The sequence below is a fragment of the Camelus ferus genome, chromosome 34 (genome assembly GCF_009834535.1).
Source record: "Camelus ferus isolate YT-003-E chromosome 34, BCGSAC_Cfer_1.0, whole genome shotgun sequence".
Taxonomy (NCBI): domain Eukaryota; kingdom Metazoa; phylum Chordata; class Mammalia; order Artiodactyla; family Camelidae; genus Camelus; species Camelus ferus.
Window position 1 is genome coordinate 1,933,196 of NC_045729.1, and position 27,434 is coordinate 1,960,629.

The 27,434-nt window shown below is 41.5% G+C and overlaps 1 protein-coding gene across 6 annotated transcripts; it reads left to right on the forward strand.

The window, feature by feature from the left end:
• On the forward strand, positions 1-27,434 carry SINHCAF (SIN3-HDAC complex associated factor). 6 transcript variants are annotated; one of them, XM_006194060.3, is made up of 6 exons: positions 1-139; positions 13,438-13,585; positions 15,126-15,225; positions 16,954-17,080; positions 22,088-22,238; positions 25,315-27,434. In XM_006194060.3, exons 2-6 carry the CDS (start codon positions 13,458-13,460, stop codon positions 25,472-25,474), a joined length of 666 nt encoding a protein of 221 aa, XP_006194122.1. In that variant the 5' UTR covers positions 1-139; positions 13,438-13,457; the 3' UTR covers positions 25,475-27,434. The 6 variants fall into 6 exon arrangements, with proteins under 6 accessions (XP_006194122.1, XP_032328745.1, XP_032328748.1 ...); XM_032472854.1 differs by lacking the exon at positions 1-139 and adding an exon at positions 1,357-1,531; XM_032472853.1 differs by lacking the exon at positions 1-139 and adding an exon at positions 1,938-2,375.

Sequence of the window (27,434 nt, forward strand, 5' to 3'; positions counted from 1 at the left end):
GCAACTGCAGAACTATAGGAGACAATCTTTCTAGACAAGGCAGTTGAGGCGGAGGGAGCGACTGGAGAGGGGGGGTTGGCTTGGCGTGCACTCCGCACCTCGGGGACGTTACTGCGCGTGGAACGGCTGCTTTTGGAAGGTGAGTGACCCTGGCCCTTACGGTGGTGCAAAACTGTCTCACGAGGCTTTGATTTCAGAGCGGCTTTTTTTCTCTTTTCACCTCCCCCAGCCGTTCCACAGACACACTCACACACGTTTATACACACACACACAGGAAGTTTTGTCTTGGAGATGGCATTGCTGGGAGCGCTGTTTTCGTGGTCTTCAGACCCCAGATTCTTTTGTATCCGGTTGTTGAGTGTGTCCTTCTTAATTGGGGAGGGGATTTCAGGCAAACCGAAAGTCTTGGGGAGGGGGAAGTGAGAGCAGTGAGGAGTCGCCGGAGTTGAAGGACCCACGCTGAAGGTGACAATGACTTTTCTCAGCCGCAGTGTTCTCTGGCGAAAAGGAGCCCGGTGGCCGAAAGGCCCGAGAGAAAACGACTCGCTGGCGACTGCGGAGGGGCCCCGGGTCGGTGCACCCGCGTGGGCGCGCGCCCGGGAGGGGCCGGGCGCCGTTGTTGGACCTCGTGGTTTAGTTTCTTGCGGCCCCTCGCGCGTGTTGTGATGAGGGTGGACAATGAACGCCCCTCGCTCGAAAACTAAGTTGCCGTCTCCTTGCGAGCCGGCGGGCCGAGGGGGTTTAAATCGGCTTTTGGGGTCGGTGCCGGCGTGGCCGGGGTGCACGCGGGTGGCGTTGTCCGCCCAACTCCGGAGGGATGCGGATGCGACAATGAGCAACACGCGGCCGCTCGGCAGCCGCCCCGGCTCGCAGACGCCTCTCCCGGGCCGCGCCCAGGCAGCGCGGGCGTCCGGGGCGGCGAGGGGGGGGTCCTGTGGAGCCTCAAGTTTGGTTCGCAATTTGTTCACCTGTAGCGGAGATGTGGGCGCCGAGGCGCTCTCGAGGGCGGCCGTGTGCGGCTTAAGATGGCCAGTCGGAGCCAAGTTGACTTGGGGATGGAGGCGGCGGCGTTGTCTGCGGCCGAGTGCGCGAACTCGGGAGGGCACTGCTTTTTGTGCCGAGCGTGACAGACCACGTGCTGGGGCCGCGACCCTGGTTGGGTTGGAGGTCCGGCTGAGCGTCTGGATCGCGGTCAGCCGGGAGATGCGGGCTGTCGGGGCCGGCCGGCAGGACAATGTGACTTGATGATGGCGTCTTGCCAGTTTAAAAAGCAGAGTGAAAGTCGCCAACTCTCGGCCGGTGCGGGGCGGGGAATCCGGGCGTTTCTCATCAAGGACATTGCAAAACTTTGATTAAACGGGCCTGCTGCTAGGGGTGGACTGCAGGGCCGGCTCTGGACTCTCGGGGCGCGGGTCCCGACCCTTCCCATGGGCGATCGTCAAGTGTCTCCCCCTGAGCAACAACCCCACGTCCCCGATGCTGCACGTAGGCAGCGCCCGGCTGGACAGAAAACAAAGAGCTGCATGTGCGGGTGCGGGCAGGGCCGGCGCTGGGGGCGGCCGCCGGGCGGAGGGCCGTGCGGGCCGCGCCCCCCGAAGTTCGAGCGAGTTTCGGGAGGGGCTTTTGTCTGTCGGCCCCTCGCGGGAAAACTTTGGCGGCGCTACTTGTGCGCGGAGCGGAGCCGGTGCGCGGGGAGGCGGCGTGCTTCCGCGCGGCGGGCGACCGAGGAGCGGCAGTCGGGGCCCAGGGCGCTGGAGCCGGGGCGCCGGGTGCCGCGACGCCGAGGGCCCCGGAGAGCGCGGCCGCGGCCGCTCGGCCCGCTCCCCGGGGCCGGAGCCTGCGTCTGGGAGGTCTGTGGATCCGCCTTTGAAGTCGAACTGTTGCCATGTTTGAATTACGTCAGGGCAAAGCCATGAGGAGGAACAAGCCCCGGCAGCGCGGCGTGCGGGAGGCGCGGCCTGCGGGAGGCGCCGGGCCGGCCGGGTGGGCGGGCGCGGGGCCCGTTGTTCCGGCGCAGGTGAGGGAGGCGGCGGCGGCGAGGGACGCGCTCCCCTCCCGCCGCCCTCGCCCGGGCGGGCAGCCCTCCGCGGGAACTTTCCTCCCGCCCCCGGCCGCAGCCCCGGGGAGTAGTTCTGTCTGCCGCCCGGGCACCTCGGCCGCCGCCGCCGCCGCCGCGTGCCCGAGGGGGGAGCGCCGCCTGGGGCGGCCGCGGAGGACCGGGCGGGACGGGGAGGCGTTCTGCTGCTTTCGGGGAAACCGACGAGCGCCCCTCCCCCGCCGCCGAGCCGCGGCCCGCGCGCTCGAGGGGCCCCGGCCCCGACGACACCCGAAAAACCACCGCAGGGAAGTTTCGGGGCTCCCGTTGTCCTACAAAGGGAAGTGAGGACCGTGGGCGAACCGTGCGTGCAGCCCTTTTCTTTGTGTGTGTACGTGTGGGAGGGGGGCCGGGAGGGGCGAGGGCTGTTTTGGTGGGAGGGTGGCTTGTTGGGGGTGGGTGGGTAGGGCGGTGCAGAGTTTGTTCTCGCAACTCTGACCCTAGTGGGTTTCTTTGTTTTTATTTTCTCCTTCTAACCTTCGATTACTGCAGGCACTCGGAAGCCCAGGAATGACTGTTTAGCCGGACGTGGACCCTGTGCGAGATAGTTTCACCCCAGCACTCCTTCCCCCACGCACTCCTCACTCACGTTGTCCTAAGAAAGATTAAGAAGCCCCCCAACCCCCATTTTTCTTCTAATAATTAAAAAAAAAAAAAGAATTTGACCTTGTCATTAAACGTACTCTGAAAGCACCTGTTTTTGAACTGGGGTTTGCCGGACTCGAAAAGCCTTTTAATAATTTGTACGTTGCAAAACCGACCACGTTAGTTAGTTGCTCAATCTAAATTAAATTGTGCGAGTTAGTTTCTGGTGGAGTTGCAGAAAAGCCTGGTGGCATTTAAAGTATTTATATAATGACTTGGGGAAGGGGGATCTTGCTTGGTCCTGGAGGTAACGCTTGCCCAGTGTTCACTGCCTTATCGCTGGACGACGTTGAAGAAGCTAGCACATAGGAGTTAGGCCTTTCTTGGAGATTTTCTCTGGGGGCTGGGGAGGAAGTTGCTCAGGAGGATGACAGGGTAAGGGCTAGCTAGCCCTGCTAGCTGCTTCAGAGTTCCTGTGAACTGGGGTTGACCTTCTGGTTACCCCTCTTAGATTTTCTTTTCAAGCTAACTTTTTTTTTTTCGGTATGTGGCCCCAGGCATAGCTCAGAAATTATGCTGGTTTGACACATGGGTGCTTCTTTGGTATTTGGGGTTTGCCTGCAGTCTAGACATTCGATAAGCAGCACCACGTCCATTGCTTCTTTCCTGATTTCTCCTGCATTTGGATCATGTTTAAGGGTTGGAATCTAAAAGTGGTCATTACCGAAAAATAATATCCTTAGATGCCACGCCCACACAAACCAAAAAAATCCATACAAATTGAAATCAGTTTTGTGCTTTCATTCTTTTGTTTTTAAATAAACAATTTTTCCTAAGTTTTGGTTGACCAAATTACAAATGTCTAAAGGCTACCAATATTAGTAACAGTACATTTCTGAAGTGGAACAGAAAGAACTTTTCAAGAGAATGAGAAACTTTGGGTTTAATAACTTTATGGCTTCCCTTTGGGCAGTTATTTCTCTGGATCATGTATTTAAAATGCATATGAGATGCTTTGCAAATACACTGGGAGATTCTTTGAGTTGTTTTTCTTAAGTAGTATTTGATAGCTGAGTTACAGCTAGGACTTCAGTATCCTGGAAAACTTCAAATAAAATATATAGAGCTTAATGGTTTTGTTTTAAAGATCAGATGATATATGTAGTGGAGATTCGGTTTATCCAGGTAGAGTTGAGAGTGGGACACACAGACAGGTCTCCGCTGCCTTTCCTTTTTGCATGACTTTTGCAGAAGTTTGGAGATAAAAGTGCCATAGGTAGTATATTTTATATTCTAGAACCTTGGTGGGTCTCAGGGCTGCTGTCGCACAGCATTATTAATTCTGTAGATGTGGAACCTGGATGATCCATTTTTTTCCCCCAGAATTGTAATCAGGTCCTGGGAAAACTGGGCTCATGGGGCTCAAACACAGACAGATTTATGTCAGAAAATCAATTTGAGAATGGTTTTCCCCATTTCACTGGGGAAGGAATAAGCTTATTTGAAATCTAAACCAACTTCATAAGTCATTACAAAGACAAATTAATTTACCATACCAGGCATATAATAGGTTGCTTTAAAAATATGACATTTTCTTTTTTTTTCCTTAAGTGATGCTAGTAATATAATCGGCTGAGAAGGAAGGGAATATACTTGTTGAGGCACTAGGTTAGTTGTTCAGAGGTCTGTGGGGTTGAAATGCCTAGGATCCAAAGCTGTGATCATCTTCAGTAAGTCATTAGCTTTGTGGTCCAATTTTCTCACCTGCCAAATAGCCACAAAAATACCTAGTTCATAGAGGATGTAAATAAGCAAGTAATGTGCTTGATACGTACTGGCTGCTGTTGTCTCACAACTTTGGGAAGTAGACATTTTACAGAAGACAAAACTGAGGCCTGGGTCAGTTTTCTCGCTGGAGGAAATATTTAGTAAATGATGAGTGGAAAGAATGAGTGTTTTTGGTCCCCTTCCCCACCTTCAGAAACTAATGGTTCTGGGAAGACACGGCCTTCAATTCCTGTTTGCTTATCCAATTCTCATTCAACCACCTGACATCAAAAAGTGCTGTGGAAATCTAGAAAATGCCCATTTTTCCCCTGATTTCTCTTGCTCACAAGAGTGCCCTGGATTTGCCACACTTCGCTTTTGACTCTTGGGGGTTCTGAATTGAAAATACTGTTATCTTTTGGTTCTTCAATTTCTCTTATAATTGAATCTGCAACTGAGGTTTTCTGTATTGTGGATATTCTGGAAATGTAACTTAATTGCAAACAAAGGAGTTTATTTTCAAGGGAGGGAAGTTTTTTGTACTAGAAATACAGAAGTCACAGGCACATTTGCTATTACATATTCAAGTACAAAAGTTGCAGTTGAACTAAAATAATTCATTTCTAGCTTCATATTTAGTTGTTTCCACCTACTATAAATTTGATCTGGCTCAATGTTATTTTAATTTGGTTGATGTTAATGTATGCCGAGTTTAAATAGCTCTCATTTTGAGATTCATTTCTCCCCATGCTATTCTCCTAATCTCTTCCTCCCCACGTGCCTGCTTAAATTCATCAAGGGATATTTTTTTTTCTGCCAATTGTTATGAAAGCATTGACTTGTTTACTATTAATCTTTCCTAATTAAAGTAATTCATTTGGTTCCCGTTTCCTGGAAATGTTTAAGACTCACATTTTTTTTCCTACAAAAGTCTACGGGCTAAACATTAAAGAGAAAAATGACATTCGAAACATCAGATTTTTAATACACATTCTTATTGGGGACGTCACTTCTGTTCCATGCCCTTAAATAGACTTACTGTTCACCTCTACTTTGACTACCCCACTCTTAGCAAGTTCCATCTGGTTCTGTGTACTGTGTACAGTCAGCACCTGGTTGTAATATAAGACTTAGTTCCTGCCCTGCAACAGTTAAGTACCTGAAATCTTGTGTTTGGTAGGTGTTCTCCGAAAGGTATGGAAAGGTTTTGTAAAAAGATACAATTCTTAAAGAATTTCCCACGTTAAGGGGATGGAAGAGAAATCATCTTGGACAGAAGTAGTAGCTTAAGTAGAGATGTGGCTAGTTATTAACGTTGGCTTGACACTCCTGAAATAATCAGAATTCTAAGTTAAGAGCAGCTGGTAGGCTGGACCAGATCTGGAAGAGCTTTGAATGTCTGGCAAAGGAGTTTTAGATATTACCCAGAAGCCAGTGTTGGTATCTTGGAAGGGATGTTAATACTTGAACTTTAAGAAGATAACCACCTGTTTGAAGGATGCAAGGAAGTCAGTTATGAGGCTCTGACTGGAGTTCAGACACCATGATGAAGGACAGACAGGCAACAGGGATGGAAGGGACACGAACCAGAGAAGTGACACCAGAGAAGTGACGGAAAAAGCAGACTCCCTAAGGACTTGATGGTGGGCGTGGTGGTGACCATGCAGAGGATGAGAAGGGAGAGCCCAGATTTTTTGTGGAACTGTATGGATAATAATAAAGGTAGTTGAACCGGGAAGAGCATTTTTAGAAGAGAAGGTCGCAGAGTCAGTTTAGGGCATGTAAAATCTAGGGCTGCCAGTCCTTGGACGGTGCTTCAGAGAGCTTAAGGGACACTCTGGAGGTTTGGATTGGACCAGGTGCCTGCTTTCCTAACATTTTTGTCAAGCTGGAAAATGGGAGAACACCTTCCCAGAAAGGAATAATGGTCTGGTTTCATGAATTTAAAGTCTCTCTGAAAGTGCTAAGTTCCTCTTTTCCCACAGACCTGGTCTTAAAAGAAAACCTTCAGAAATCAGGCTTCTCCCTTCATTTTAATTTGTTGGGTGTGTCTTGGGACAAACTGTTTCTCGAATGTGCAAGTCTTATAAATTCAAGGAAACACACGAGGTATGCACACTGATATTTTCATACTTTTGCTTTGCAGCCTCCCTGGCAAGTAGAAGGGAGATTCCACCCTAATATTACAGAGAGACAAAGTAAGAAGTGACTTCCTATTCAGTTGTGAAGACAGAAGCAGAAATAGACTGCAACTTGACTCATTATAGTGTCTTTTTCACCACACTCACAATAGTTACATTACCTGGTAGTCCATCCCTTAAAAGCAGATAAATACTATTTCCCCAACCTTTAAGGCTCTCATCCACTGGAATCATTCTTAATCTGGAATTGGGGTACCGAGCAATTTTTGTTTTAACACTATCAAAATGGGAGGACTTAACTGTTTTTTTTTTACATTATCTTAAACTCAGAGGCTTGGATTTGTGATTTGTATTTTTAACCTGTGCTATTTCAGCTGAAGAGTTATTTCCGAGTTTGACCCCTTTCCTGTAGGAGGAGTCCTAGGTTCAGTGTGGGTCCCATAGGCGGCACAGTTATAAATACTTTTACCGCATAATTTCTCATAGGCTGGTTCCATGTCTGGAGAAGCTATAGGCAAACAGGTAGGAGTCCACACCACCCCTTTCTCGGGCAAGTTTAAATTTTTAAATTTCACTTTGAAAAGTGAATAAATGAAGTAAATGCAGAACCTTGGGTGCTGGGATGTGGGTATCCACTAGAAGCAGGTAAGAGGAGCTAGTAACTTTAATCGCTCCCTGGCTTTCCTGCTGCGCTGCAGAAACACGACTTCTTGTGGGGGATACTGCAAACAAGTGTCCTAGCAGCGGGCGAACACAAATCACCCAGTCCTCTGTGACCCTTTGTGAAGAGTGTTGCTCCAGTTACACTGTTAGTGTTTGCTGGATCCTGTCCTTAACTGGTGATTACAGATAGCATACCATCGACGAAAGCGGTGTCGAGGGCGGCGTTACCAGCGACAGGCGCTGGACGCTGCTCCTAGCTTTTCATCACCAAGTGTTTTCTCGTGTTTATTTCTCCTCCTTTCCCATCATCCTGCCATTTAAAGTTCAGCTTTAAAGAATGCATCTCTTTTACTTCAAAGTTGTCTTTGGTTGCTTGGTTCCTTTTGTCTTTGTTTACCACTGCTTCCTTCCCACTTTACAAATCTTTTGCCTGTCTCTCCTCTGCAGTTTCCTTCCCATTCTGCTCCATGTCTGTTCTGATCTTATTAGTCTATTCTGTACTCTCCTGTGGGATGTGTTTCCTAGTGTGTATCTCGTCATCTCTGTGTCTTCGAGGAAGTTAGTGTAAACTCTCTGGGTTTTTTTCAGATTCCTCTTTAGTTAAGGTATGTGATGATAATTAAAGTTTTGGGTTGTGGTTCTCTTGATTAAAAAAAATAGTATATAGAAAGGGGTAAAGTAAGGGGGAGGCATAGCTCAGTGGTAGGGCACAAGCCCAGCATGCATGAGGTCTTGGGTTCAATTCCCAGTACCTCCATAATAAATAAATAAACCTAATTACCTCTCCCCAAAAAAGGGAATAAATTAAAAGTAAGCTTCCTTCATTCTTGCACCCCCCAGAGGCAACTACTAGTTACTAGTTTTTAAAAATCTGTTTTAAAAAGCCAGTTTGTGTTATTTAAGGTCTCATTTTAAAAACAGACTATGGGGTGATACTGTGTAACTGTTACTCAGTGTGCTGTTTCACAGAACAAGCTATCTTGGACAGTTTCCTCCCTGCACATATAGATCTGCTGCATTCTTTTTAAGAGCTGAGGGGGTGTCCTGTAGTATGAAGACACAATAATTTAACCAGCCTGATAATCCATAGACATTTATGTAGCTTCCAATATCTTGTGTATTTTTTTTTAAAGGTCTAGAACATTTGTTTTTAGAAAGAAAAAGTGATGATTGGAAGCTATAGAGTTTTGGTCTGTTGAAAACTGAGAACACTCTAATTTCGGAGTGTTTTGATCTGAGAAATTGTATCCCTGATTTGTGCATATCAGAATTTCACTTGCCAAGATGGCACACACAAGTTGTGAAGGTAACAACTGATTTATCACTCTTGGCATACTTCATACTTACTTCTCTCTCAGTCTTCCTCTGTCTAGTCCATCCAGTGACATTTTGAGTTTTGAAAGGTATTTTTGAATGTAAGAAAGCCTTTACTACCCAGAAGGGATCTAGAAGGTGGAACTGGGGAGGTTAGTACATCGAGGGGACTGTTGGTGTCCTTCGAAGCATAGCAGCTAAGGTAACCCTGATAGATGTTACATTTATCATAATAACAACCCTCTCTCTTTTCTTAAATGTTAAGTCACAGCCTTGAAAGATTTGAAATACAAGAAAAAAAGTACTCTGCAGAATTAAGTTCTTCATCCCACTGTCTTCTAATTCCGTATTAAAAAGGACACTGAAAGCCCTAAATTTTGCATTTCTCTTCTCGTACTGTTTCTTGGTTGGATCTTGAAAATCAAGTATTTGGTATTACGAAGAGATCATCTTTAAGCTTAGAATTATTTATCAGAAAACTTTTCTTAAATAGTATCTCTTTAGTATTGTCTATTGCTGTGAAGATTTCTTTCCCATTTGTATTACATTGCACTTGGTAAGCACGCTTTATGTGTGTTGAATTAGTGCAATAAGACATCACCCCTGCTCTTTGGCTTCATATATCTCATTAGATTACATTAGAATTGGCCCTTTCATATTTTTGATAAATACAGTGGTTACTTTACCCTCTCCTTGTCTCAACACTAAAGTTGAGACGTTAACACTCCCATCCTTTCACTGACCGATCCTTGAATTTACATGAAATTTATAGCTTTGGAATAGAAGAAGCCCCAATAAATCAGTCAAAACAAATGTTTAGAATTGATTGTTGCATTTTAAAAATTCACTTTTTTGTTGTCTGTGTATGCAAATTTTGTTCCTGTAATTACAGTTACTTCTCTTAGGGCTTTTGCTGACTTAGTTATTAACTTTAATCTTTTTAACTTTGAGGGATCAAATTGGACAGAACAGTACTTTCAGCATGATTGATTTGTCTTTAACTGTTACAAAAATTTGTGGCTGTTTGTCTGACAGCAGACAAAGAAACGTCAGTGAAAGTGCTTTATACAACGAAGGGCTATACCAATGACAGCTGTTTAAAGAAGTGTAATCAACACATTTATTGAGCACATATTGCGTGATTGGCGCTATCCTAGATGCTGAGATGACAAAGATGAATAAGGACAGGAGAACTCCCAACCCAGTCTATTTTTATTTTTAACAACAAGCCTATTGAGATAGGATTCACACGCCATAAAATTCACTGTTTTAAAGTGTATAATTCGTGGCTTTTAGAACTTAAAAGAGTTTTGCAACCATCACCACTGTCTAATTTTAGAAGACAAACGACAGTTTTTAATCAGCATGTTAAGTCTTTGCTGATTTTTGCCTTTATCTCAAAGCTATTTTTTTTCCCTGCTTTTTTCAAACATGCGGTAAGTGTGAGCGTTTGGGGTCCACACTCATGTGTAACTAACTGTTCATCAATTAGGGAGCAGCATTAGCTTCCTCCTATTAAAACAGTGCTAAGTGATGTGACGTCTATAAGAATAGATGTAGCAATCACAAAGAATTTGAACAAATGAAATAGATTGTTCTAGGGGGGAGGGTACAGCTCAAGTGGTAGAGCGCATGCTTAGCATGCACAAGGTCCTGCTTTCAATCCCCAGTACCTCCTCCAAAAATAAATAAACCTAATTACCTTCCCCACATCCTGTCAAAATAAATAATTAAATAAAAATAAATAGATTGTTCTGGAGGAATTATTTAACATTGCGGAAATATGGGAGTAGGAAAGAAGTATTTTCTAAATTGAAATATAGTTGATTCACTATTGTATGAGTTTTGTACAACACAGTGATTCAGTATTTTTATAGGAAAGAAGTAAAGAACCACCCAGCTTGTTGAAATAACAGAAATCCCAAGCTTAAAATCAAATTGTGCCATGTTCCACCGCCCACATCTTCTCAACATACATAAAGTAACTTGGTTTCAGAGCCATTTTGTGTTCTTGGTCTTTTGTCAGAGATTAAGTAGGATTGTGTTTTTGTTTTTGTTTTTGTTTTTTAAACAGTGGATCTGTAGATTTTGTGAAAATACTTTCAGTTAATCTCGGGGCTCCCCAAAACTCAAAATGGTTAAAACAACCACAGCTTAACTGGGTTGCTGTAAACAAAGCCCAGAATGAAACCCCTGTGTATTTGCTGCAGATTCCCAGGTGCCTCTCAAGTGCAGGAATAAGCTCAGAAAACATTTAATAGGTTTATTAAGTAACCATCCATTAAAAGGCTCATGCGCGCCTTGTGTGTTGCATCAGGACGAGTCATGCCTCCTCCCTGCGTTTAGCACTGCCCAGAAGAGGGTGACCCCTAGGACTTAAGGATCCTTCTCAGATGTGTAGGCAGAAGAATTTTGTCAGGACAAAGATCAGAGAGCTACGTAAAACATTGTCAGGCAGAGGACGTCAGGCTGTTGTATTTTGCCTGGTGTCTAAGAAGAACATCCCTCAAGAATGGATTGTTTCTTGGGTGTTATTTCTTGGGTGAGTTTTGTGGAGATCCCTACCAACGACGGAGAAATCACACTGAAGGTGAACACTGGATTCACAACAGCTGCCGATGAAAAGGGAAAACCTCAGTGTTAGCTCTTGCCCTCGTATTCTGGAACAGCTTGACACGAACCATGGCTTCTTGGTCAATTCCAGCCTCGGGTGAAGGCAGTTCGTATCTTGGGGATGATCTGAATTCTGGATAGTTTTGTTGCCATGTTTATTTGTTGGGGGAGAAGGGGATTGTAAGCGTGGAGATAGGAATCTGTCTGTTGTAACAGGATTTGGTCTGTGTGTTAATGGATGAACTGGCCTTTCTTGCCGTGCGTGCTTCCTTCGTCCGTCCTCGCTGAGAAGGGAGGCCGAGTTTCCTAGAGCAGTTGATGAAGCTGGCGACTCTAAGACGAACTGTGGACTCTTGACCTTCTTGATGGTGATGGGGAGGGTGTTAGGGGAGTTTGCAGGGCCCACAGATTGGCGTAAGGAGTAGAAAGAGTTATATTACATTTCTGCCTCAAAACAGGAATACACAAATGAAAGCAGGAACTTCTACTTTCTGAGCATTTCTTCTTTTAAACTTTCTGTGAGCCTGTATCATTGGACACTGTTTTCCCCCAAGCATCACGTGACCACTTAGGCAATTTTCATTTTTCATGTAGGTTTATTGTTAGATTGGGAAAAAAAACAACTGCCTCGTATCACAGGCCCCGCTAGGCCTTTTCCTACTATATATAGGGCAGCTTCCTCGTTTTTTTACTTCCCCAAAAATGTCATTTAATGAAAACAACACCATCAACTAAGAGTATTTTCTTTTCTTGCTTTAACGATTCTTAAAGTAACTGTTGGTTTAGATTTAACTGTTGAGCTGTGTCAGTGCCTTCTGCCCCGCCCCATCTCCCTTTTGCCTGCCTCCCTCACCAACAGAAGCGTTAAACAACACTTGATGAACAATCACCGCTATTTAAAAGAGCTTAAAAGTCTTTAGCTAATTATTTGCTAAGAAAATACTTTTTTTAAAAGCAAGTTAAAAATCTTCTGTATTTCAGAATCCGTCAGTTATACACACACACACACACACACACACACACCCTGGATATTTGGTTATTTTTCTGAATCACTTTCATAAATACTTGCTCTGGGATGGCTAACCGGAATTGGAATGGAATGAGGTCAGGCAGGAGATCATCCAAAGACAAATACTGCAGTTTTTGTTCTACGCATATATTTGAGTGTATTTCTAAAAAGCCTTTTAAAAGGATGAGTACAAATCTAACTAATAATTTTCTCTTATTGATGCTTTATGTGATGCTTTTGTTACGGTTCGTAGTTGGACCCTTACACACACACATACGAATTTGTCCCTTGGAGTTTAGTTTCTGTATCTGTTGCCTTTTGCCCACTCCTCTTAGTCCAGATGTTCTGGTCAAGTTGGTCCTTGGTTTGGATAGTCTAAATTACTTCTAAGTTGTATATGTACTTCCAGCTGCATTTTGGCTGCATCCAGCCCTAGAGCTGTTTTTTCCTTCCTTGCTGGATGTTGAGATTTTTTTTGATCATGAGAATCAGTTTCTCTCGCTCTCCATTTCTTGAACATCTGCCCCCTCCTGTTACTGCTGTCAGGCACAGCACCTCAAGGAGGAGCTCCAGCTACCTCTGACAGCTGAAAGGCAGACCGACGGCCAGGCAGCGTGAGCTCCTTCATAATTTGTCTTCATGGTTTATGAAGTTATTATGCTTAAATCATAATCCTGGATTTTTGTGAATTTTACATCCTCCTTTCAGTAGTTTCAGTTCAGGGCCAAATTGCCTGCTTACGACTTACCATTTATCACAGAAGAAATCCCCTCTAATTTCCCACAGGGCAGAGTAGTGCAGGCTGATGTGTATTGAGCTTCTTGTGTGCTTAGTATCAAATAGTGGTCCTGCAGTAAATGCTTAAAACTTTCCAAGAGGGGTAATCACGGTAATGCAAAGGTGCAAAATAAAAGGGGGTGACTTAGCTTAAATTTTAGGATATTTAAGATTCCATTATTTCATAGGGGAGTGGGGAAGAGTTTGTATTTTCTGCTTAAAATGTTAACTTAAAAAAAAAAAGCCTCCATCCTGCAATTTTGAGAATGAGTGTTTGCCGGGAGGGTAGAAGGAGGTAGCAGGGAGACCTTGTGAAGTGAGCTGGTGCCAAGAGCCCAGATGCAGGAGGTCCTCCCCAGAGCCCTCCTGTCTAACACCAAGTTGCTGGGGGCGGGGTGGAGCAGAGAGTTCCCTTGTAATAGTTTCTGGTTGTAGCCCTCAGCAAAGCTGTGTCCATTCCCTTGGCTTTACAGACTCTTGCCGAGAAGGAAAGATGTTTGGTTTTCACAAGCCAAAGATGTACCGAAGTATAGAGGGCTGCTGCATCTGCAGAGCCAAGTCGTCCAGTTCCCGGTTCACGGACAGTAAACGCTATGAAAAGGACTTCCAGAGCTGCTTTGGGTAAGATCACCTGATGTTTGTACCACCTGTAGAGTAGAAAAGATCACAGTGTACAGAAGGATTTCTAGGCAAAGCGATCAGAGCAGTGTGCTAGTAATTAAAATCACTGATGTTCTTCTGGGATTTCAAAATTTGTAGATACTGACAGGCATATGAAGAAAAGATAAACAAGATTATACTGTGTAGCACAGGGAAATATATACAAGATCTTGTGGTAGCTCACAGCGAAAAAAAATGTGACAATGAATATACGTATGTTCATGTATAACTGAAAAATTGTGCTCTACACTGGAATTTGACACAACATTGTGAAATGACTGTAACTCAATAAAATATTTTAAAAAATCACTTATATTCTAATCTACAAGGCACTTGCTCTTAAAACAAATCAAACAGTATTGACAGCCTACCTTTTTCCAGATAATGAGGAGATACAAATTAATTGTGAAGCCCCCTTGTAAGCTAAAACCAAACATATCCTTTTGTTTTTAACTTGAGGATGTACAAAGAGATTTTTAAAAAAATTTTAACCTTATTTCTTCTAGTAGACGTCTTCCGCTAGTTAGCTCTCTGTCCTTTGCATTGTGTTTCTAAATTATAGAAATATATTTCACTCCAGTCTCCTGAGGATACTAACAGGACTCAATGTTCTGCCCTTAAACTTGTCAGGGTACAGTAGCTTTTATTTTATAATTTTGTTCTTTATTTATCTTCTGACAGTAAGCCTCTGTTTAATAGAGTGGAATATTTTTTTCCCAAGAAATACTTGGTTAAAATGAAATACTTAATGTTGAACCATTTCCCATGTTAGAAATTAATTTTACACTTTGTTTTTCTTATTAGAACATTTGTTATTGATCGTTAATCCTAGAATTTGTAGTTATTTTGAAGGTTGTCAAAGAGTCTTTACTAACCTTTCCTTTTAAAGTTACATTTTTCTCTTAATGTCTTTATTTCCAGTTGTATATATAATAAATGTTATTAGTATTTTTCTTATATGTATTTATAAAACAGGAAAAATGTAGTAAATGAAAAGTTCCTCAGAAATACAATTGAAAAATACCTTGGGAATTATAGATTTTTTCCCCCCTCTACAGATATAGTCTTTTTTTTTTTTTTTAAATTACAGTGCCTCTCTGGTTTTGTTTGCTGTGAAACTAGAATATCATGTCACATTTACTTGGGTGACATTTTATTGCTTACGAAATATCTACACATTTCAAGAAAGATTAATTGGACAGCGTTGTTTAAAACCATGGTGACCGGATCTTCTCTTGGTCTTAAGTTTTATTATCGTTTAATTTAAAAAAAAATTCTTTATTCTAAAAGGAGCAAATTGCAACACATGGTACTGGTTCATTGAATCTAAAGTTAGTTATATTTCTGAAATACACTACAGAAGCGATGGAGCTACATCACCCAGGGTGATTAGAATAACGTCTGTAAACTATAAATAGATAGTTTTTTCTAAAAGAAATGTATTTGCAGGCATTCTTTAATGTAAAGGAGACTAATAAAGGTTTGATTGCTTTCTTCTCAGGTTACACGAGACTCGTTCAGGGGACATCTGTAATGCCTGTGTCCTGCTTGTGAAAAGATGGAAGAAATTGCCCGCAGGATCAAAAAAAAACTGGAATCATGTGAGTTCATCTTTTGTCTTTCTCAGTTGTACCTCTGTTATATTTAAAGTAACATTAATTCCTCTCCTAATTTAGGAAATAATATGTTCTAGGATGAAAAAGTCTGAAAAGAATAAAGAAAAACACTAGTTGCTTCTCAGATATAATCACTTAACATTTTGGCATGTTTGGGAGCAAAATAGCTTGGCGTGGCGTTTCCCTGAGGCTGGATCCAATGTCTCCGTTTTGCAGATTCACAGAATACATTCCACATTTTAGGTTTAATCCAGAAATTCCTAGAGTGATTAGATGTGGTTCCTTTTTTCCTCTCTTAGGATAAACATTTATCCTAACTCATGTTGGTACTAATGAGCACATAGATTTGCAGTTGGAGCTGGATTTGAATCTTGTCTTTACCACTTACTAGCTGTGAACTTTGGGTGAGTGACATATATTGGGCAGATGCAAAGGTAATAGCTATCTCACAGAGCAGTTGTGAGAACTGAATGAGATAATTATATATAACACATAGTAATCACTCACATAGAAGCTATTGTTAATGCTCTGTATTTAAATCTAATCGAAATCAAACCGATACGTGAATGTGTGTTATTTGCATCTCACTTTACAGAGTCACTAGAAACCTTCAGAAAATATTTTCGATGATGAGAACAACACTGTTACATAGTATTTAATTTTTCCAAATCGCTGACTTTCAAAAGATTATGACATTTATACAAAATAATTGTTTTTAAGCAGGAAGACATTTATTCTTCACCTTTTTTCTTAGACTAGCCTTACTTACACTGTGCTTTGGTGACAGTGACGTTACTCTGATAGGTTTCTGTGGGTCTGTTAATTTATAAAAATGTGAGTTTTTCTTTCATGAATAAGATTATCTGGAGAAGATCCAAGTTAATGATTTTGACGGTGTTGTCCACTGTTTTACTAAAGGGTAGAAGTCTGCAAATAGTAAATGTGAATGAATACGTGAGAACTGGGACCACACGGGGCTAGACCAGTGGCCATCGTCCTCGCGTAGCTGAGCTCAGGGATGACGGTGCGCAGTAGAAAAAGCATAAAGCGCAGGTCTGAAAACCTGGTCCCCTCCCCCGCCCACCCTTGCCCATTTACTAGCTTAGTGAAATAGGGCAAAATGCATAGTTTAATAACTCTTGTTTTCCTTTACTCTAAAACTGGAGTAACAAAAAAGCCCCTTACTGCTTTGTGGTGAAAGTGAAATCAAAAAGTACATGAAAGCTTTGTTTTTTCCCTTTGGTTGTGGGGGAGGTAGTTAGGTTTACTTATTTTTAGAGGAGGCACTGGGGATCGAACCCAGGACCTTGTGTGTGCTAAGCATGTGCTCTACCACTTGAGCTACACCCTCCTCCCTGAAAGCTTTTTGTAAACTACACAATATCACTCTTGTACGCATGTTGGCTGTTGTTAGGCTTGGTTTTTTTTAAACTCCTTGGGTCATTTTCACCCCTTTACATTTGTATGTAAAGCTATATACATGCTTTTGTCTAGCAGACACCTGCTATTCCTTACTTCAAAGGAGAAAAAAAACCCTAGGTAAACTATTCTTTAATACCATGTGATGATTAAAACTGCACATGGGCTGTCAAACACTGAGTAGAAAACTGTGGTTCTCCAATTTGGCTCCTTCAAGTAAGCATTTGTCTGAACAAAGGGAATACAGGGGTGTCATTTTTTAAGTGGTATTAAATATTCAGTATTTTCTTCCAGGTGGTAGATGCAAGGGCAGGACCCAGTCTTAAGACTACACTGAAACCAAAGAAAGTGAAGACTCTATCTGGAAACAGGATAAAAAGCAACCAGATCAGTAAACTGCAGAAGGAATTTAAACGTCACAGTAAGTTTGGTGTTGAAATGTGGTTACTTAAGAATAGTCTTGTTTTTATTTTGTCTGAGGATGGCCTGTGGTATTATGTATGGATCATGTTTTCTTTTAATTGCTTTTTAAAAAAAAAAAAAAAAGAGTAGAAGACAGTGTTAACTTGGTAGAAGATGCGTTTTTCACTTTTGTTTACTTGATTTTTATACAGTAAGGAGATTGAGGCCTGAAGATCTGCCGAAAGGTGTATAAATGCTTAGTGGACAATCCAAGACCAAAGCCCAGGTTTTCTTTTCAGGAGAGTAACTTTAGAAACCATAACTCACATGTTGTGGTAAAGCCAGTCTAAGGACTTTCAGGTTTAAGGGGCTTGGTGTGTTGTGAGGGGGGTGATAGGATGGGAAAGGAATGACAAATTAATACCAAGTTCATTTACTCTTATAGGAAGTCATTGTGGGGAGGGTGCCTGTTCTGGTACTTCTGTATTTGGGAATTTAGATTTTGAAAAGGAAATCCACTGGCATATAATGCTATATTTGTGTGCTATGTTATGTAACATGTGCATCACCCTCCAGAGGGAGTCTGAGGCAGCACAATTGAATCAAACACGTTAGTATTTCTGCGGGAAACATGTAGGAGCATTCATATAGGTGGAATCAACTAACTGTAAATAAGCTAGTCAGGTTTGCCTACCTAATTATGGTTCAGGTCAGGCCAGATTTTGTGGTCCAGACCACACCCCTGTTCTCAGATAACTCATGTATGTTCCTCCCACTCTTTCCAGTGCCCTCCCTTTTACCTCGACCCTCCTGTGTATTTGGTGTCTCCCCCCAAACTGGGCTGACAAGTTGATTTGCAAACTAGGTTCCGGTTTCTCCATTCTTTGGCCATCAAATAAATCTTGTGCTGTTCCAGGCTTAGCATTGGTTTTGTTAGTGGCTGTATGAATCCAATTTGAAAAAGAACCTCTCGGGCTGAGACAGAGGGTCTTGGCCAAGCTAGGACCCCAGCATGGCTCAGGTTGACCAGTTCCAACATATGTACTGAGCACTTTAAATAGATAATTACCTTAATGATTCCCTTTTTTATAAATAATTTTAATTTGCTTATCATTAGTTTTTAACTATCTTTTTTTTTTTTTTTTCACTTTTTTTTTTAACCTCTCAAGTGGAAGTACTGGGGATTGAACCCAGGACCTCATGCATGCTAGGCATGTGACCTACCACTGAGTTATACCCCACCCCCCATGATTTCTGTTTTAGAGGTTAGGATAGGAAGTGCAAAGTAGTGATTTAACCTTGACCCAGATCACTTAGTAAGTGGTAGAGATGAATTTGACCTTGGGTTTGTCCAGCTTCAAAGCCCCAGGCTCTTTCTACAATACTGTCCTGCTCTCTGGGGAAGTGTAACCAACCCCAGACTCCAGAGTCTTCCCAAGTCTGCTACTTTGTGCTCTTGGTGTTACCAGTCCGTAGTTATTTTGGTAATATATTTAGTCTTCAGCTAAAATATTTTAATACGCTTAGAGTAAAATATTTAGGCAACATCAAATGTATTTTGATTAGACATGTTTCTTTCTTAAGCTATCACTGAGGGAAAAAACAAAAAGACTGATTCGACCCTTCGTTCTCGCTAGATGTTTTAATGAACATTTGGGAAATAGTAATTTTCTTCTATCACTTGAGGGTTAGAGGAATTGATATTCATATGTATATTCTTAGCTCCTCCCTTTAATTATAGGGAAAGTGATACCTGACTAGCTTTTGCCTTACCTAAGGGAATATAGTATGTCCAATGTAATTTTAGATTTTTGTGATAAAGCTGTGTTGTGGAGGGGTTCAAGACTGAAAATAAGTGGGTTTTGGAGACTGAGAGTAAAATAGAGTTTTACCAGGTACCTTGTGAATTGCTTTGTGCAGCATAGCAGTTTTTAGATATTTGAATTTTACATCACCCACTAGATGTTTTCCCTGCCTCTGGTTATGTATTTGCTTCCGTGCATCCTGCGCATACCTGACCTGTATTCCTCTTCCTGGGACATTCTTTGCTGTGTGGTGTGTACTGGAAAGGCAATGAACCCAGGGCTTGAAGACCTGGATTTGAGTTACAGTTCTTGATGCTTACAAGTATGTGACCCTGGTGTGGCTTAACATTTAACCACAATTTCCTAACCAGAGAAATGAGGATAACCAAGTAAAAAGGGGTTTTGTAAGACAAAACAAAATGAAATAAATTCCCATATCCATGTTAGGCATTCTTTTTGTCATTCTTCTTCCTAAAGTCTGCAATGATTTCTGGTTGCTATAGAATAAAATTGCAAATCCCTGGCAAATCTTTGGAGGCTCTATTTTAGGCAGTCAGTTGCCTTCGTGTATACAGGGTATTCTAATTCCACAACTTTGCTCATCACCCCTACTATCCAGCCACGCCTTTGTGCCTTTCCAAATCCTACCTAATTTTTTTTTAACGTATTAGCAAAAATCCATATATTGTATATACTACAGAACAGGATACAGGGGAAAAGATTATTTTTCCAAAAAAGGAATTCAGTACATTTGTGCTTCCTACCTAAGTTTTAAGATTTAAAAAATTTCAGTTCTTTGAAGAATTTCCACACCTACATTCCAGAAGAGTGTTTTCCCACTGTGTTTCTATATATAGTTAATGGTTTCCCAGGTATTAGATTACACCATATAAAATTACCATTTTTATAGGTAGAAATGGTCAGGTCAGGTAAGTGCACTTTCAAATGGGTCACAGATATTAAGTTACTTCCTAGGATAGTGAATTTCCGTCAGCAGCACAGAGCTGACTGCTGTCGCTGCTGAGTATAAGGGGAGGCTTTAAACATCCCAGTAGACGTATTCTTTTAAAGAACTGCTACTCTTGAGGATTTCATTTGGTTGTTTTCTTCATAAAGTTAAGCTATTCGCATATTGGAAGGAAATGAACATAATAACACGAATGGTGCTTTCCTTGTTTTAGATTATTTTAGCTTTAATGCTATTTGACGTGAAGTTTTATTAATAGAAAACACTCATGAGCTCTGTTCAAAAAAGCTTTCTTCAGTCTGTTTCTTCCCATGCGAGACAGGACAGCGGGTTTGGTGTCTAGAAAGTACTTAATAAATACTTGGTTGCTTCTCTGAATTGAAGGCTTGCTCTCTCCACCTGTCGTGGGAACGGGGAGGGAGTCTTTAGCTTAAGGTCAGACGTGTGGTGGGCCCAGTCCCTGTCACATTGCCGTTGCTGGGAACAGCAGTATGACAGCCTTACAGCACAGTGACTGTCAACCAAGAGATTTATCTTCTGGCTTGTAAACTTTTGTGATGTCTTCTGAGGGCAAAAACACTAAGCCATGTTTAGCTGTATCTGATGAAATGCCTGCATTTCTTATTAAATCAGAATCTATTGTTTTCCCTTTATAGGTAAGGTTTGTCTTTTTTTTTTTCCTTTGGTTGCTGTCAAGATTTTTTTTTCCTTTGTCTTTAGTTTCCAGGAGTTTAATTATAGTGTGTCTTGGCATTGATTTCTTTGAGTATATCCTGTTTGGGGTTTGCTTGGCTTCTTGAATCTATATACGTTTATGTTTCTTGCCAAATTTGGCAAGTTTTCAGCCATTATATTTCCTTGAGTACTTTTTCACCTCCGCCCTCTTTCTCCTCTTCTTCCAGGACTGCAATCACATGAATGTAGATTTTTTTGTTACAGTCACACAGGTCTCTAAGGCGCTGTTCGTTTGTTTTCTTGGTGTTGCGCAGGTTGGGTAACTTCTGTTGTTCTTGCTTCCAGCTCACCGACCATTTCCTCTGTCTCCTCCATTCTGCTGCTGAGTCTGTCCACTGAGCTTTTTATTTCATTTATTGTATTATTTTCAGTTTGGATTCCAGTTCCTTGATTCTTTTTTATAGCTGTTTTTTTTTTTTTTTTTATTAACTGAGGCTATTATTCAAGCTTATTTCAAGCTTGTTCATAATGGCTCATTGAAGCATTTTTGTCATGGCTACATCTCTGTCATCTTCGTTTAACAATATACTTGACTTTCCATTCAGTCTTGAGATCTTCCTGATTCTGGATACGATGTGATTTTTTAAAAAATTGAAACCTAGACATTTTAAAATTATGTTTTGGGACCCTGGGTCTGTTTAAACTGGCTGTTTTGGGGAACCCTTTTAAGAGGGAGAGTAGGGGAGGGGTGCCACCTTGTTACTGCCAGTGGTGTTGAAAGTCTTCCCCGCTCAGCGTCCTTTGGCATCTGCGTGGGAGGAGCTCCTGACTGCGGCTGGGTGGCGGTAGGTGGGAGCTAAGGCTCCCACGTGTGGGGGTGCTCTGGTTCCTGACTGGCCATGGTGAGAGCCCTGCCTCTTCAACAGGCTTCCACTGACACCACCCTGGTGGAGGTGTTCGGGGGGCCTCATAACACACTTGGGAGGATGGAAATCTAGGCTGCCCCTTGGCCTTAGCTGGGGTAAGTGGGGGTGGGGACCCAGTTTTTCTGTGGTGTTCGGCTGGAGTGGAGTGGTTATCATCTAATAAAGGTTTCCTATCTTGTTAGGCTGTCCCTTCCCTGGCCCCTTGGCTAGAGAGAGCAGGCTTTTGTTTGCTGTGTGTGTGCGTTTGCACCCGTTGGCATTTCTGAGTTGCTGGCTTTTTCATCTCCAAGACGGGGATTTACAGGGTACAAAGAAAACCTGTAAAAGCTAGGGCGCTCACCCCCACGTCCTTCCTTAAGTCGAGCTTCCTGGTGTTGCCAGCTCTCAGAGTCTGTAGTTTTGTTTGCGTGGTGTCCGTACGTATTTTTAGTTGTACTCACTATTAGCAGGAGGAATAGGGAAAAGTAGGTCTACTTCTGGAAGCTGAAGCCCTCGCTTGCTTTTAGAAACACTTTCGTGTTTTTAAATGTCAGTAGTGAATAGAAAATAAATTCTCTTTTTTCCTTTTTACTAACTCGTTCAAAGCGTTTTATGCTGAGGCTTAGTTGCAGTTGCATATGACGGAGTTTTAATTTGTTTCCTCTTTATTGCAGACTCCGATGCTCACAGTACCACCTCAAGTGCTTCTCCAGCTCAGTCTCCTTGCTACAGTAACCAGTCAGATGACGGCTCGGACACAGAGATGGCGTCCGGCTCGAACAGAACGCCCGTTTTTTCCTTTTTAGATCTCACATACTGGAAAAGGTAAGAGCAACAGAAAATATCCCTCTAACCAGCAAACCTTCCTAATTATAGGCAACGGTTTCCCACATCCTTAGCAATTAAATGGCATTTGGCAAACAGCTGGTGGCATATGTGGCTGGAGGTGGATTAGGCAAGAGTTGAGCTGAGAGTTGGGATTTTGTGTGTTTTTTCCTATTAAAAATTGATTTAAAATAAAAACTCCAGTAAGGAACCTAAATTCCCTGTAATTGAGCAGGGTAGGTATTCATTATGAACAACTCTCCCACTGAAAAAGTTAAAGGGTTAGAAATATATATATATTTTTTAAATGGCATTTTTTACAATGGCATTAAGAAATGGACAAGTTGATAAGGAATAATCAGAGGCCAAATGCTAAGTGAACGTGGGAACTCCCCCACCCCCCAGTCAAAAAAGAGATAACAGACTAGGAAAGAGAGAATATTTAAAAAGAAAGTGATGAAGGATTTTCTAGTTCACAGATTTGGGAAGACTCACAAATTAAAAATAAGGTAATAAGCAGTTATCTTGTGGATGATGGAAATTCACCCATAGACACGTCATAGTGAGCCTGTGGAACATGAAAGATAAAACAGATCTTAAGCAGTGAGAAAATAAAGACACTATTTTCAAAGGAACAACAAACAAGCGGAGTTCTCAGCATAAATAAAGGAGGCCAGAAAGCAATAGGTTAGTATCTTCAGTGGCCAAGAGATAATAACACTCAACCTGGAATTACATGTAGAGAGCAAAAAATATCTTTTGTAAACAAAGGCATAGGACTTTTCAACTAGAAAAAAAATACTGAGAGTTTGCTACCAAGTTGACTCAATAACGAAAATTGTACAGGCAGAAAAGAGATCCAAGGTTGAAATTCTGAGAAGGATAAATAAAGAAAGTAGCAAATATTTAGGTAAATTGAAACAGACACTGACTGCTTAAAATGACAATAGTTGTGGGAAGTTTAAAAAAATTACATGACAACAGTAACATAGAAGTCAAAGTAATAGAGTGATAGGAGTTAAAATGTCCTAACATCCTTTGCATTATTGAGAAAAAATGTGTTGAATAACTTTAGAATTTGATTAATTAACTGTGTGATCACTCAAAGAATAAAGATTAGAGTGTGAAACTTCAGAGAAGAAGGGAAGGGAAGAGAATTTTAAAATACACCTAGCAAAATAAAATGATAGTAGGAAACCTCCATATATTTGTAAATTAAGAAACCATGAGTCCAAGGAGAAGGTATGAGTTAGAGAATTCTTGTAAACTAGAAAACAACTGAAAAATATAACAAATCAAAACATGTGGTATGAAGTTAAAAAGGCAGATGGAAGAAAAGTTCTTAACCTTTAATGCTTCTTATAACAGAAAGATGAACAAGAAATGAACAGATATGCATCCAATATAAAGAAAAATAAAAGCAAGGAAATCCTCAAGATAGGAGTGGAAATAAATGAGGTAGAAAACAATACGAATGGATAGTATGAGTAAAGCCAAGAGTTGGTTCTTGAAAAAGACTTGACCAAAAAAGTTAGTAGTAGCTATGAAGTAGGTCAGGAAGAAGAGATGGTACCCGCCAGCATCTTGGACAAGACGAGGGAGGGTCCACTGTGGGATAGTATAAACATTATTATGCCAGTTTTTAATTTATTTATTATTTATTTTTAAATTTATTTTTATTTATTTATGTTTATTATTATAAAATTATTATGCCAATAAATTTGAACATATAGGTGAAGTAGATACATTAAAAAAAGAGTTTTTAACCAAAACTGTCTCAAGAAAAAAACAGAAAATCTGAACAGTCTCTTAATAAAGAAATGGATTCAGGCATCAGAAGTGTTCCCTCAAGAAAATCCCAGGCCTAGACAGACGGGTCCTACCAAACGTTGAAGAAACAAAGAAATCTAATCTTGCGCTGGCTTTTCCAGATGGTGGATAAAAGAGGGCATAGGCCCCAAGCGTTCCATGAGGCTAACGTAACTCTGATACCGAAACGGTATGTCATGACCAGGTTAGATTTACTCTAGGGGTGTGAGATTGTTTTAAGCATTAGAAAAGTAACTAATATAATTTGACAATTTCTAAAGGAGGGGAAAGATGCCCTTCGCCTTAGTGGTATATCAAAGTTGTTTAATAAATTTGAACTTTCCTTTAAGGTTTATAATAAAACCTTCAGCAAATAGACAGGAACCACATTGACACATAATTTGCGTTTTCAAGTTGTTCGTGTTCCCACTCCTATATCCCAGCAACATAACCCAGAACAAAGCTATAGACGTGTGCACTGATGTGTACGAGATGTTTGTAAAAGCAAAAACTGTCCCATCAGAAGGAGAGTGGGTGAATTGTGGTGTGTTCACATAGTGGGATACTGTATGTAAGTTAAAATGAAGTAAAACTCATCACTAACAATACGTATGTACCTCAGTTACTGTTGAGCAAAAATACTGCAGCGTACAGTGCAATTCCATGTATGTGTGTTCATATATTTTGATTACGAGTATGTATATATACGAGATAACTGAGCAGTATGTTTAAAGATGCATGCATGTCTATAAAGAAAGGAATGATAAATTAAAATTAAGGAGGCAAGAATGAGATGGGGTGGGGTGGGGCTGGAGAGAGGTTTCTACAGGGGGACTTCACAGGAAATAATAATCTTTCCCCCTAGAGTGTGTGACCCATGAGTAATTGGTTGTGTTGTCATTTTTAAAATGCTTTCATGTACAAGTGATGATATATGTGGATATATTTTTCATCTGCCCAGTATTAAAGCCATCAGCTGTATCAGGTGGCTGTTTTTCTTCAAGATTTGGTGATTTTTGGAGGAAACAGTTGACAGTTTGGGAGCAGCCTCTGAAACTGACTGCCGTGTCGGAGTGCCTCCTTCCCCCTTCATATTTATTGGAAATGATTCCAGTGTGAGATCGAGACGGCCTGGGCGACGCCCTTTCACTTGGAATGTGACGAGATGGTGGAAGTGAAACCTTTGGTCGTGCTGGGCAGATTTTTTGGTACTCCGACTTCTCTGCGTTACTCATCTCTTTCAGTCTGTCTCCATTGTTTCTTTCAGACAGAAGATCTGTTGTGGCATCATCTACAAAGGCCGTTTTGGGGAGGTCCTGATTGACACACACCTATTCAAGCCGTGCTGCAGTAATAAGAAGGCCGCCGCCGAGAAGCCGGCGGGGCCGGGGCCGGAGCCTCTGCCCATCTCCACGCAGGAGTGGTGACTGAGGTTCACGTAGAAGGGGAACAAAAAGCGATTTAAATTTTGGAAAACAAAGCAACAGAATGACCCTACTATTTTTTAACTTGGATCCCTGCTATTCTGCCAAAAGACGATTTCTAGAATAGTTTCGAGTGGGTTATTTTTCCTCCAGTTCCACAAACTCTGAAGCCAGTGTCTAGCTTACTGAAAGAAAAAAAAAAAAAGAAGGTGTACATAATATTTAAGATGCTGAGTATTTCATAGGAAAGCTGAATGCTGCTGTAAAGTGCTCTTTAAGTCTTTTTTAAAATCCCCTTCTAATGAATGGAATTAGGGGAATTTCAGGGGACAGAGATGGGATTTGTTGTATGATAAACGTATGTAGTTTTAGTCTTTCTATATTGAGAAGCAGTGGTTGGGGCATTTTTTAAGATGGCTGGCTACACTTGCTTTCCTTCATTATAATCAATTTGTCATAACTCAGTAAGATGGACTTGCCCCTAGAGGTAGTTGTTAATAATTTTGAAATGTTAAGGTCTTGTCAAGGTTCTGTTGATTCAAGCCTGTACTACTGAATACGAAGCAGGGCAGACTAAGCTCTCTGATGCAAATGTCTTGCAGGAGTAATTTCTAAGTCCACAGAGGAGACTTGACTGTATATGTTGCATCCTGTGTCACCTCCCTCCATTATTGATAGCTGATAAAGATTTTAATTTATATGAAACCTCTAAAGCAGAATCCAAGTTCCTCTTGGGGGAGACGTCAAGTCTTCAGGGTAGGCAATCCTACATGAATAGTACCAAAGCATTACCACGTGGTAGAGAACACGCACTCAGTACAACTGGTAGATTATCTGACACATTTTATGTGCAAGTCTTCAGGATGGCACAGACGGAAAAACAAAGGTTAATGCTTCTTGGGGCATGTCTCTTAGAGGGCTTGCAAGTGTGTAAATACTTTGTGTTACATGACTGGTGACTTCATTGAAAATCTGCACAATTCAGTTCTAGCTCTGGATTACTTCAGTTGACCTTTGTGAAGGTTTTATCTGTGTAGAATGGTTGTTTGACTTGTTTTGACCAGTTAGGGTTTGGGTGGGTGTTTTTTTTTTTTTTTTCCTCCATTCTGTATTAAAGTAAAATTCTACTAAAAGAAGAGGGGGTGTGTGTCAATGCTAAGTGGGCCGGTTTTGGTTTGGATTCTATTAGTCAGGCTTTCTGAACACTGTGGTGTTAGATGAGACATCCTAAATATATCTTCAGTTCTCAAATCGTCATTAAAAGCCTCTTACTTGAACCCAAACCAAAGTACTATCATTGCCTGTTTTCTACAAGTTCAGGAACAACAGATCACCAGTTCAGACTTCTCACTGGGAGGGAGGATCGTTCGCCTACCTTGTAATAATAATGCGACTCAGTGCTTTTTTTTTTTTAAAAAACTGGATTTGAAAGATTGGATCGTATACGTGACAATAAGGAGTGAGCCACTTTTTCTGGGCACCCTATAGTTTTATAGTTCTTAATTTAAACTTAAAATTTTATATTTCTTCCTTTTGGGAAAAAAAAAAACAAAACAAAACTCCAAGCTGCCGTATGCACAGACACAGTGAGTTGGGTCAGCGCTCCCACAGACTCTGAGGTGTATTACAAGAATCCCAGCCAACTAGCATCTTCCTCCTGAGTTATTTTGAAATGGTTTTTTTTTTTTTGTACATTTTGGCTGCAGTATTGGTGGTAGAATATACTATAATATGGATCATCTCTACTTCTGTATTTATTTATTTATTACTAGACCTCAACCACAGTCTTCTTTTCCCCTTTCCACCTCTCTTTGCCTGTAGGATGTACTGTATGTAGTCATGCACTTTGTATTAATATATTAGAAATCTACAAATCTGTTTTGTACTTTTTATACTGTTGGATACTTATAATCAAAACTTTTACTAGGGTATTGAATAAATTTAGTCTTATTAGAAAATAAAA

Bases quoted from the DNA above. Each gene is read 5' to 3' on its own strand.
- SINHCAF (XM_032472854.1), top strand. From the start codon at position 1,477: ATGCTGCACGTAGGCAGCGCCCGGCTGGACAGAAAACAAAGAGCTGCA. The intron at 17,081-22,087 runs GTAAGTTTGGTG...TCTTTATTGCAG, and splicing joins GAAGGAATTTAAACGTCACA to ACTCCGATGCTCACAGTACC. The intron at 22,239-25,314 runs GTAAGAGCAACA...TGTTTCTTTCAG, and splicing joins GATCTCACATACTGGAAAAG to ACAGAAGATCTGTTGTGGCA.